The following is a 13,394-nucleotide window of genomic DNA, read 5'->3' on the forward strand; positions in this document are numbered from 1 at the left end:
AATGATTATATCCTCATTGTTTCTCAACAATGCTCCTTCGTTCCTGGGCAAGGATGTTGGATAGATGTCTCCGGTTTGTGTCTAGAATAGCAGATTTTACTCTATGTCTGAAGGAATGTACATACACCAAATGTATTTTGCGTCCAGTTGGAGTTGTCCAGTATGACCTCTTCTTGGCTGTAAAGATCCATTTTCCTTCAGTCAGAATGGGTTCAGATTCTTCTACATAAGGAAAATATTCTCTCAGGCGTACACTCCTGAAGTAGTTTTCCATATCACTGCAGAATTCAGTTCTGTTCAGGGCTTTAGATGGGTAAACTGGAAATCTTATAGAAAGCACATCAAGTACCACTTGTCCACACATAGAGGTCAAGGACAAGAAAGATTCCCAACTCACATCAAAATTACAAAATTCCAGGTACCTTTTCTTGAACCACACCAATTGCAATTTACTTAATTGTATGTACAAAATGTCCAACTGGAGGGGGACAGATCGATAGCTAGATAAATGTAAAATACAGGCGCATTACTAGAAGAAAAATGCAAATAAGCCTCTCTGGCAAATCCAAACCTCAAAAATATCCAAAAGAGAAAAAGGCAGCACTCCATAGTCCAGTTTCCAATGGTTTATTGACCCAACATGCCGCAGCAACATTTCGTTTAAGTGTAGAACTTATTCAAGGCTTGAAACGAAACGTTGTCCTGGCATGATGGGTCAAGTCACCATTATGGGCTATTAAATACTTAAAAACTTTTTTTCACCTCTATAAGCTGGTGTGCCTCCTCCATTTTTTTTTCTTCAATATATTGACGGTTTGGTATTTGACTGGGAGCAGGGCACCTGGATACATTGCTGTTGCAATGATTTATGTCATTCTGCATCAATTAAGGAATGTGACCCTCAGACCTCGTGAGCATAACACAACCATGGACCAGACCTCAATTAGTGGACAATAAGCTTTCACACAACTCATCTATGAGATGCACTAATATCTACAGCCACAACTTTCTCCCCTTCTCATATTGATAGTTCTGCTCCCCATCATCACGTCTCATTACTGCACTATGCCTATGTACTGTTGTGTATAAATATGTGACTTCATATATTGTGTTAAACTATGCCAGATAAAGAGACCGGAGTAGTCTCAAAAGCTTGCAATGTGTTATCTTTTAAGTTAGCCATTAGACGGTATTAACTACTTAGGACTCTCAATCACAGATACGTCAAAAGGGTCACTTGAATTCTCTACACAATAAAAAAATGATCAGAAAAGATAAAAAGGTTACATTTCAATAGTGTTAAAAATATGTTGAAAAAACATTGTGGAGGCTTGAAAACAAAAGCAGAGCTCTAGTAGGATCCATTTAATTCATCTCAATTTTGACTATTTTTATATGAACTATGCATTAGGAACAATACTGCATGCTGGATAGGGGTCAGAATTTGTACAGTTTTGTCTCACCTCCAGCTCATCGCTGTCTTTGGGCTTTTCATCAGAGGTCTGTTTTATAAAGTCCGGAATAAGGATTTCCAGTGTTGATCGGGCTGATACAAACAAATCAGAAGACAAAAACTCTGAAGCTTACAAGTGTGCAAAGAATAGAAAGAAAAAACGTTAAAAAAAAAAATTCTACATAAAGAAAAAATTGTCTACAAAGTTTTTACCAGCTTTATTTTTTGCCAGCTTTTTGCTGCTTGCAGTTCCAGTACCATAGGTCACTCCATCAATAATTACAGATGCTCCAAAAGGTTCACTTGGGTTCTCTACACAATAAGAAATGATCAGAAAAGATAATGGGTTACATACAATAGTGTATTAAAAAAAATTGTTTAAAAAAAACCCATAAAATAAGTCATTGTGGGGTGGCTTGAAAACAAAAGCAGAGCACTAGTAACATCTATTTAATTCCTCAGTTCACAAGACAAGCATTTACTATAATAGTTTGACATTGCATGCAATCAATTAGTATTTTATTATGTTTTTATTCAACTATTTTAAATCTACAATCTTCTGACTTAAAGGGAACCTGTCACCCCTCCCCCCGGCCATTTGAAACTAAAAAAAAAAAACTAACCTTGACCCAACTGCTATGCCCAGCTATTGCCCCATATCGCTGCTCCCGTTTGCTTCAAAACTCCTTGAGCAGCATGTCCATGGTCAACTTTCCTCCCACCTCTCATCTAACTCTCTCCTTGACAACCTCCAATCTGGCTTCCGCCCCCACCACTCCACCGAAACTGCCCTGACAAAAATTACTAATGACTTAGTCACAGCCAAAGCTAACAGACAGTTCTCCATCCTCCTCCTTCTTGACCTGTCCTCTGCTTTCGACACAGTCGATCACTGCCTACTGCTACAGATTCTTTCTTCCCTTGGCATCAAAGACCTCACCCTGTCCTGGATTGCCTCATACCTTTCCAACCGCACATTTAGCGTTTCCCACTCCCACACTACCTCCTCATCCCGCCCTCTCTCTGTCGGAGTCCCTCAAGGCTCTGTCCTAGGACCCCTACTTTTTTCCATCTATACCCTTGGCCTAGGACAACTCAAAGTCCCATGGCTTCCAGTACCACCTGTATGCAGACGACACTCAGATCTACCTCTCTGGCCCAGATGTCACCTCCCTGCTGTCCAGAATCCCAAAGTGTCTGTCAGCCATATCCTCCTTCACCTCTCGCTTCCTAAAACTCAATGTAGACAAAACCGAATTCATCATCTTTCCCCCACCTCACGTATCCCCCCCTACCCAATCTATCTATTATGGTGAACGGCATCACGCTCTCTCCCGCTCCTGAAATCTGATGCCTCGGGGTAACTCTTGACTCTGCCCTGTCCTTCAAACCTCACGTCCAAGCTCTTGCCACCTCCTGTCGCCTCCAACTCAAAAATATTGCCAGAATCCGTTCCTTCCTCAGTCCACAATCTACCAAAACTCTTGTGCATGCTCTCATCATCTCCCGCCTCGATTACTGCAACACCCTCCTCTGTGACCTCCCCGCTAACTCTCTTGCACCACTCCAGTCTGTCCTCAACTCTGCTGCCCGCCTAATCCACCTCTCTCCTCGCTACTCCCCTGCTTCTCCCCTCTGCAAATCCCTCCACTGGCTCCCAATCCCCCAACGAATCCAGTTCAAACTACTAACACTGATCTACAAAGCCATCCACAACCTGTCCCCTCCCTATATCTCTGAACTCATCTCCCACTATCTTCCCTCATGTAATCTTCGTTTCTTCGTTCATCCCAAGACCTCCTACTCTCCTCCACACTAATTCGTTCCTCACACAATCGCCTCCAAGATTTCTCCCGAATATCCCCCATCCTCTGGAATTCCATGCCTCAACTCGTCCGATTATCCACCACCCTCGGATCCTTCAGACGGAACCTGAAAACCCATCTCTTCAGGAAAGCCTACAATAACCGAGCCGCCGCCTCACCAGAGCCGCCGCCGCCTCACCCCTACCTTCTGTCTCTTCCCCACTATCCCATAGAATGTAAGTCCGCAAGGACAGGGTCCTCTCCCCTCTGTACCAGTGTGTCACTGTAAACCTGTTTACTGTAAATGATATCTATAACTCTGTATGTAACCCCTTTCTCATGTACAGCACCATGGAATTAATGGTGCTATATAAATAAATAATAATAATAATAATAATAATAATAATAAAAAGAGCCACCTTGTGCAGCAGTAATGCTGCATTCTGACAAGGTGGCGCTTTTAGTTATTGGTGCTGTAACTGCAGAAATAATCCGTTTTGTAATTTGTCCCAAATACCTTTCTTCAGTCAAGGAGGCAGGCCTTTCCCCCCCCGCTGCAGACGCCATACAGCCGTCACTCAAATCCTCTTGGCGCCGCCTCCTCATCACTGTTTTGAAATGAGCTGACGCCTGCGCTCTTTTCTCCTGCCTTGGGCAGGCGCAGTGAGCGCTGCCCGTCCTCTGTGCTCATATGCAGTCTAGCTGACTGCGCCTGTGCGGCCGCCCTGCCTGTGAATCCCAGCCCCGCAGTGAGAATAAATCAGAAGACACTACGGGGCTGGGATTCACAGGAAGGGCGGCCGCACAGGCGCAGTCAGCTAGACTGTATATGAGCACAGAGGACGGGCAGCGCTCACTGCGCCTGCCCAAGGCAGGAGAAAAGAGCGCAGGCGCCGGCTCATTTCAAAACAGCGATGAGGAGGCGGCGCCCGGCGCCAAGAGGATTTGAGTGACGGCTGTGTGGCGTCTGCAGCAGGGGGGAAAGGCCTGCCTCCTTGACTGAAGAAAGGTATTTGGGACAAATTACAAAACGGATTATTTCTGCAGTTACAGCACCAATAACTACAAGAGCCACCTTGTCAGAATGCAGCATTACTGCTGCACAAGGTGGCTCTTTTAGTTTCAAATGTCTGGGGGGGGTGACAGGTTCCCTTTAAACAGACCAATGAAAGAGAACCTGTCAGCAGAATTTTACCCTAAACTAAAGGGATGTTGTTTCTTGCTTATTAAATCCTTATATTTCTTGCAAAAATCTGTATTGCTGTTTTAGAGAAATCTATAGATGAAATTGTATGCCAATGAGTTACAAATGCATAAGGGACCTAGAGAAAGGAGGCAGGTGGAGAACAGGCAGAAGAGCGGCAAGTGCAGGGCCCAACCACTGCACTTGTAACTCATTAGCATACATTTTCACCTATGGATTTTCCTAACACAGCAAAATGGATTTCTACAAGAAAAGTAAGGATTTAATCAGAACGAAAGCGCCTGTATATACATGTCATTGGTCTGGGGTGTAAAATCCTGATGACAGGTTCTCTTTAAGAACACTCATTGGAGAAGTAAAACTAAGCATCAAACACGTCATACTCATTATGGTGGTTGAACAGTCTTTGGACTTACAATGCACAAAGCTGAAACCCAGCAGACTAAGGTTTGTGACTTATGCTGGACTCCACATCGCTGCTTATAGCATAAAACTAAATGAGCATTTGCCACAGCCAAGATATTGAGAAGGAACATGTCCTGCAAGCAGGAGGTCATAAAATCACTGTAGATCAAGTTATTAAATGTGAAGAAAGACAGACAGATTTTGCCTGGTGGACACAGCCCCTTATTAATATCTGATGTATCATGTTATAGGTTGTGACAGGGTCACTGGCACGGTATATGAGGGGAGATATGTGTCACTGCCCATAATGGCGTCAGTGATGTAAAACCAGAATATTTTCCTCCAGCACACTACGTGCTGTGAGGGTTTACTTAAAGTTGAATACATGGGATGGTTTTAGGTGGACATCTATAGAGTGGGTGGGAAGATGTCCTCCATATCTCCACCTGCAGAGTCGGCACAGCCGTGTGCTAGCAGGAAGTGTGTGATGTCAGCCATGTGATCAGTCACATGGTCTAGGATAAAATGGTGGGCCTTGATAGGCAGTCTGTGTGTTATTTTTGGAGAGGAAAGACTCTAAACCAGTGTTTCCCAAACTCCAGTCCTCCCGCACCCCAAAAGGTCATGTTTTCAGGATTTCCTTACTATTGCACAGGTGGTGGAAGTATCAGGAGTTCTCACACTTGTGCAGCACTATGGAAATCCTGAAAACATGACCTGTTGGGGTCCCTGAGGACTGGAGTTTGGTAAACACTGCTCTAAACTGTGGCTCCAGGTGGAGCTGAAAACACATGGTGGTCTGAGAGGGAGAATCCCTCAGACAAGTGGACTTGCTTTATGTTTTTGTTTTGCCGTTATGCCAGAAAGACTCTGTTTATTTTGCTGAACCCTGCTACAGTTTATACTGTGCCACAACAAACCAGCAGATGATTTACCACAAGAAGCGTTCCTGTGTCCACCTTGGGAAGCAGCGGAATGAGTCAAACCCTCACAATGGTAATAACTTTAGAATGTTTCTACTTCTCAAAAATGATTTGGATGTGTTTTTTCCTGACATTTTAGTTTATGATCATGACAAATGTTGGCCAAATGTGTATTTTTTTGCTCCTATTACTAACCTGTCAAGTCAGTCGATTCATGTTGTCTAAGCCACATTAATCAGAGGCTGGCTGCATGATTGTAGCCAGGTATGTTTTTCTCTGAAATGCTGCAGAGTTTCAGAGAACACAGTTTAAAAGTTCAGTCAAGCACCATAGGAACAGGCAAGAGTAATCCTGGTGCGGCCCCCAGCCAACTTCTCCCTGCACTGCTCTGGATGGTTGACAGGCCTGTACCCTTTGGTGTAACAAGGGGAAAGACCGGTCTATCATTAAAAATGTGGCGATTGGGAGAAGCCGCCAAGGGGTAGCAAATACTGGACTAGTTTTGTTTCTCCTTATGGTTCCTGGCTGGATCATTAAACTATTTCTTCTCTGAAATGCTTGTGCGTTTCAGAGAAAAACATACCTGGCTGCAATTGTGTGGCTTGGATAGCATGAATACTGACAGTTTCCTTTTAAATCTTGACAAGCTCAGAAATGAAGGAGGACTTTGAAATATATCCTAATGTAAAGGCGCCTGGAAAATTTACAGCTACAATTTAGGCTTCCAGAGGCTGTGAGGTGCTGTCCACCACCTTTCTGAGGCTGGTGATACACAGCGACTCTAGCTGCAACGCAGGTTGTGTGACTAAAAATACAGTTGAGTGGGGACGTGTTGCGACCCTTAGGGGACTGCTGCATGCTGCTCATAAAAAGGTTGTCACATTTTTTGCAATTTCCTTGACAAAGTACTCTAAGAGTCTCTGTGAGACCCAATTCACCTGTAATGTGCTGTGATGTAGCAGCAAAACATAGCGATCTGTAGCCATGAGATGAGTGTCTCAGCCAAAGTTGCTGTGTAGGCCCAGCCTGAATGTAGAAATTGACACGTCACTCCTCTTCATATGTGTACGAATCCAGGTGCCTGAGACAAGGGTCACCACTCCCTTATAAATGCAAGAAAAATAAGTCCCGGCACTCAAAAAGTGGTACTATTTAGACAAAAGTATCTTTATTGAAGCAACACGTTCCAAAATTATGCTGTAACGTTTCGGTCTTTACATTGACCTTCGTCAGACTAAAGTATACAAACAGAACAAAACAACCAATTAGATATTCATAAAATTGTGTAAATGATAATCCATGTCCATTCAAAATTGTATAATCCATGATCATATAGTTACATATATTCCCGGTACAAAAAAGGAATATTTTATTAGAGAAATGAAACAGAAAATTTGTTTATTATATTCGTCTAATCACAATATAGTGACTAGTGGGTGACTCAGCTGCAATAAACAATCCACCCCGGACTGATATCAATTTGAAAAAAACACAGTTAATTGTGGGTCCATATCAGATAATCCGGTCACATATTAAATGTCAATGAGGAAATATTAAGTAGAGGAGATGCCTCCCAATGTGTATATAAAGAAATTATCAAGAAGACAGAATATAAGCAAAAAACCAAAGAAAAAGAAAAAAGAAAGGAATAGGCTGATTGCCTTACCAGGGAACTACAAAGCGTAGTATGATGCTCACAGAAAGCGCCGCTCTGGTGCAAAGCTGCGTTCCATATGCGGGCCAGTGACGCATTCAGCGTCACTCAGGCGCAGACACCCACGCACCAGCAATTCCGGATTGCACACTATATGATAAGGAGCCGTTTTTAGTGGGTTATGGCGTCCATCCACCATCTGTTACACCCTGCACGCGGTAGCGTCGGATTCTATTATTATGCTCACCATTGGTAAGAACCTTTACTCTATATACCAGGGGATTTATAGTCACGATTTCATGTGAACCCCGATTTATTACTATATATTACTACTATTACCTGTTTGGTGTCTCACATTTAGGACCTTAATATGGATGGCCTTTCCTTGCCCACAACAAATCACAGGACTTCATATATGAGCACTTACGCTTTGTAGTTCCCTGGTAAGGCAATCAGCCTATTCCTTTCTTTTTTCTTTTTCTTTGGTTTTTTGCTTATATTCTGTCTTCTTGATAATTTCTTTATATACACATTGGGAGGCATCTCCTCTACTTAATATATCCTCATTGACATTTAATATGTGACCGGATTATCTGATATGGACCCACAATTAACTGTGTTTTTTTCAAATTGATATCAGTCCGGGGTGGATTGTTTATTGCAGCTGAGTCACCCACTAGTCACTATATTGTGATTAGACGAATATAATAAACAAATTTTCTGTTTCATTTCTCTAATAAAATATTCCTTTTTTGTACCGGGAATATATGTAACTATATGATCATGGATTATACAATTTTGAATGGACATGGATTATCATTTACACAATTTTATGAATATCTAATTGGTTGTTTTGTTCTGTTTGTATACTTTAGTCTGACGAAGGTCAATGTAAAGACCGAAACGTTACAGCATAATTTTGGAACGTGTTGCTTCAATAAAGATACTTTTGTCTAAATAGTACCACTTTTTGAGTGCCGGGACTTATTTTTCTTGCAGCCTGAATGTAGAGCGGCTGCTGTAACCTGGAGATAGCTGGACAATATGTGGTATAGCTTCTCAGGTCACAGCAGCAGAGATTCTACCGCACAGACACCTGTCCTATACACATTCCAGGACAGGTTTATGTCAGTCTTAAAATGATCAGTCTTCTTAATTCTAGAAAAGATTACAACCTGCAGTAACCACCGATCAACCAAACCGCTGCATGACCAGCTCTATCCTCACCTACTGTATTCTCACCCATCCCTTGTAGATTGTGAGCCTTCGCGGGCAGGGTCCTCTCTCCTCCTGTACCAGTTATGACTTGTATTGTTCAAGATTATTGTACCTGTTTTTATTATGTATACCCCTCCTCACTTGTAAAGCGCCATGGAATAAATGGCGCTATAACAATAAATAATAATAATTTGTGGAAAAAAACGGAAATTTGGCGAAAAGTTTGCAATTTTCCAACTTTGAATTTTTATGCCCTTAAATCACAGAGAAATGTCACACAAAATAATTAATAAGTAACATTTCCCACATGTCTACTTTACATCAGCACAATTTTGGAACCAAAAGTCACTTTGAGGGGTCTATATGATAGAAAATACCCAAGTGTGACACCATTCTAAAAACTGCACCCCTCAAGGTGATCAAAACCACATTCAAGAAGTTTATTAACCTTTCAGGTGTTTTACAGGAATTTTTGTAATGTTTAAAAAAAAAAAATAAATGAACATCTAAATTTTTTTCACAAAAAATTTACTTCAGCTCCAATTTGTTTTATTTTACCAAGGGTAAGGCTGTGTGCACACGTTGCTGATTTTTCGCGCTTTTTTTTGCGGTTTTTCCCGATAAAAACGTTATAAAACCGCAAAAAAACAGCATACAATATGCATCCCATCATTTAGAATGAATTCCGCATGTTTTGTGCACATGATGCGTTTTTTTCCCGCAAAAAAAAAACCGCACCGCGGTAAAAACGCAGCATGTTCATTAATTTTGCGGGTTTTTTGCGGATTTGCCACTATAAAATGCATTGGGAAATGTCCGGAAAAAAACGCATCAAAACCGCACCAAAAAAACGCATGCAGATTTCTTGCACAAAATTTCAGGTTTTTCTCAGGAATTTTCTGCAAGAATTCCTGAACGTGTGCACATAGCCTAACAGGAGAAAATGGACCCCAAAAGTTGTTGTACAATTTGTTCCGAGTACGTAGATACCCCATATGTGGGGGTAAACCACTGTTTGGGCGCATGGCAGAGCTCGGAAGGGAAGGAGCGCCGTTTGACTTTTCAATGCAAAATTGACTGGAATTGAGATGGGACGCCATGTTGCGTTTGGAGAGCCCCTGATATGCCTAAACATTGAAACCCCCCACAAGTGACAGCATTTTGAAAACTAGACCCCCAAGGAACTTATCTAGATGTGTTGTGACAACTTTGAACCCCTAAGTGTTTCACTACAGTTTATAACGCAGAGCCGTGAAAATAAAAAAGCATTTTTTTCCCACAAAAATGTTTTTTTAGCCCCCCAAATTTTTATTTTCCCAAGGGTAACAAGAGAAATTGGACCCCAATTGTTGTTCAATTTGTCCTGAGTATGCTGATACCCCATATGTTGGGGTAAACCCCTGTTTTGGCGCACGGGAGAGCTCGGAAGGGAAGGAGCACTGTTAAACTTTTTCAACGCAGAATTGGCTGGAATTGAGATCGGACGCCATGTCGCGTTTCGAGAGCCCTGATGTGCCTAAACAGTGGAAACCCCCAATTCTAACTGAAACCCTATCCCAAACACACCCCTAACCCCAACCATAACCCTAACCACACCCCTAACCCTGACACACCCCTAACCCTAATCCCAACCGTAAATGTAATCCAAACCCTAACTTTAGACCAAACCCTAACCCTAACTTTAGCCCCAACCCTAACTGTAGCCCTAACCTTAACCCCAACCCTAACCCTAACTTTAGCCCCAGCCCTAACCCTAACTTTAGCCCCAACCCTAACTGTAGCCCTAACCCTAACTGTAGCCCTAACCCTAGCCCCAACCCTAGCCCCTACCCTAGCCTCTGAAATTTATATCAGAGGTGTAAAAATAAAATAAAAAAACACATTTTTTCCCAACAAAAGTTATTTTAGCCCCACTTTTTTTTTTTCACAAGGGTAACAGAAGAAAATGGAATTAAAATTTGGTGTGCAATTTCTCCTGAGCATGCAGATACCCCATATGTGATTGAAAACTACTTTTTGAGGGACAATACAAAGCTCAGAAGGGAAGAGGTGCCATATTAGAGTTCAGATTTTGCTGGAATGGTTTGAGGCAGCCATGTAACATTGGCAGATCACTTGATCACTGCAGAACCCCCCATAAAAGACAATTTTACAACTACACCTCTTAATGAATCCATCTAGGGGGGCAGTGATCATATTGACGCCACAGGTGAGTCACAGAATTTTATACCATTGAACAGTAAAAAAAAAAATTACATTTGTACCACCAAAATTTGGTTTTAGCTCCAAATTTTACATTTTCACACTGGTAAATGGGTAAAAATGGCACCAAAATTTGTCCCACAAGTTCTGCTGAAGGTAGAAATACTCCATATGTGGCTCTACCGTACTGCTTAGCCACACGGTGAGACTCGGGAGGGACGGAGAGCTACTTGCCTCCTGGAGCAAGAATTTTCCTAGAATAGATTGTGGACTCCAAATACAGAGCCCCTAAGTAATAGAAGAGCAGAATCCCCCCTCAAGTGACCCCATTCCGAATATTATACCCCTTTGGGAATTTATCTACAGGTGTAGAGACGATTTTGACTCCATGGGCGTTTTCCAGAAAAAGAGCAGCAGTTGATGTTGCTGAGAGAAAATTGCGAACTGTTGTTGTAGTGACCAGTACGTTGTAGTGGCCCTACATTGTACCTGTACGTTGTGCCCAGCTCGTGTTCCTGGAGACATGCACCCCTAAATTAGGTGAGCTCTCATCTCTATAGAAATGCCAAACATGTGGACGCTAACTGCAGTTTAGACACACAGTGGTGCTCAAAAGGAAGGTGTGTATTGGATTTGGGAGCTCAAAATTTGCTGGATTTCTTTTGGGGTTCGAGGAGTCTTGGCGCTTTTCCAGAGACTTAGTGCAACCAGTAACGTTAAAGCCTCTATATTTCCATTGAGAGACCCGAAAGGGGAACTTGCTTTTTTGTGGATTGATTTGAAGCTTTTGTTACGAATATCTTACATAATGTTTGGGATTACACTTATCCGGCGCTCTACGCTGAGCACCTATATCGAGGTTTCTAAATCTCTCAGTGATGTGATTCAGATGAAAACCCCGAGGGATTCATTCACCATTAAGAGGCAGCATAGTTATTATTGACTCCGCCTGGCCTCTGTTCAGTGTTGTCCTTCGTTTCAGAGGTGCACAAAACTGACCAACTGCATTTTTATACACACCTAAAAAGACAGACAGCGTCAGATTACAAGTCAGACTGCATCCACAGTGCTTCCATCTGCCTCATTATAGGGAACCCTTTTAAAGGAGATTCCGTCTGTATCACGTATTTCAGAGATTTACACGGAAACCCTGATGTACGAGATCAGCATGGACCATAGGATAAATGTGAGCCGAGCCTTACTAAGATCTTTGGGAGGCAGAAGAAAAAACAGCAGGTGAAGAATTGGTTTAATTTTTTAAGCTGTCCCTCATGCGGTATAAGTTAGACAAGTTTATTCTTTGGGTTGGTGCGAGTACAGCGATACCAAATTTATATGGTTTCCTTTGGCTGCTGTCACACACACACACACACACACACACACACACACACACACACTAAAAAACCCTTTTTTCTTTTGCAAAAATTAGTTTTTTGCATCGCCATATTTTGAAAGCTATAATTTTTCCATAAATCTAACGACAGTCATGTGACGGCTTGTTTTTTGTGGGACGAGTTGACACTTTTACTGGTTCCATTTTCACATTGGCACATGACATTTTTTGATCACTTTCTATTCCGATTTTTGGGATGCAGAATGAACAAACACCAGCAATTCAGGAATTTTTTTTTCATTTTTTTTTTTTTTTTTTTAATGCCATTCCACATGTGTTAAAATTGATATTGGAGCTTTATTCTTCGGGTCAGTATGATTACAACGATACCACATTTATATAGTTTTATATTTAGGCGCTTTCACACAATCTATTTTACAGAACAAAATATTTTTGCATCACTTTATTCTGTGAGCTATAACTTTTTCACTTTTCCGTTGATTGAGCTGTATGGCGGCTTATTTTTTGCAGGACAAAATGACATTTTCATTTACAGTAGTCTTTTTGGTTGTGCTGTATTCCTCTTTTTTTGTTTGGCAGAGCATTCCTATGCTGTACAAACTGCGAGAGCTCCACTGACATGCAGTACAGACCACCAGCTTCTTGTGCTGTTTGCCTTTTTTCCACACACATACATATATATACACATACATACATATATATATATATATATACACACACACACACACATACATGCATACATACATACACAGTGCCTAAAAGTAGTATTCAACCCCCTGCAGATTTAGCAGGTTTAATAAGATGCAAATAAGTTAGAGCCTTCAAATTTCAAACAAGAGCAGGATTTATTAACAGATGCATAAATCTTACAAACTAAAAAGTTTTGTTGCTCAGTTAAATATTTATAAGTTTTAAACATAAAAGTGTAGGTCAATTATTATTCAACCCCTAGGTTTAATATTTTGTGGAATAACCTTTGTTTGCAATTACAGCTAATAATCGTCTTTTATAAGACCTGATCAGGCCGGCACAGGTCTCTGGAGTTATCTTGGCCCACTCCTCCATGCAGATCTTCTCCAAGTTATCTAGGTTCTTTGGGTGTCTCATGTAGACTTTAATCTTGAGCTCCTTCCACAAGTTTTCAATTGTGTTAAGGTCAGGAGACTGACTAGGCCA

General features: G+C 41.6%; 1 protein-coding gene across 2 annotated transcripts in view; it reads right to left on the reverse strand.

Annotated features, from left to right (window-relative positions):
- Window positions 1-13,394, reverse strand: part of DGCR8 (DGCR8 microprocessor complex subunit) — an 88,554-nt gene that overhangs the window by 40,094 nt on the left and 35,066 nt on the right. For both annotated transcript variants that reach the window (XR_013223605.1, XM_077293383.1), the window contains exons 8-9: window positions 1,667-1,765; window positions 1,464-1,546 (exon numbers count right to left, since the gene is read on the reverse strand). Coding sequence is in view for 1 of the 2 variants with exons in the window: in XM_077293383.1 (XP_077149498.1) it covers window positions 1,464-1,546; window positions 1,667-1,765 (182 nt within the window). In the remaining variant the exon portion in view is untranslated. The remainder of the gene's footprint in view (window positions 1-1,463; window positions 1,547-1,666; window positions 1,766-13,394) is intronic.

Source organism: Ranitomeya variabilis, chromosome 1, assembly GCF_051348905.1.
Source record: "Ranitomeya variabilis isolate aRanVar5 chromosome 1, aRanVar5.hap1, whole genome shotgun sequence".
Classification (NCBI taxonomy): domain Eukaryota; kingdom Metazoa; phylum Chordata; class Amphibia; order Anura; family Dendrobatidae; genus Ranitomeya; species Ranitomeya variabilis.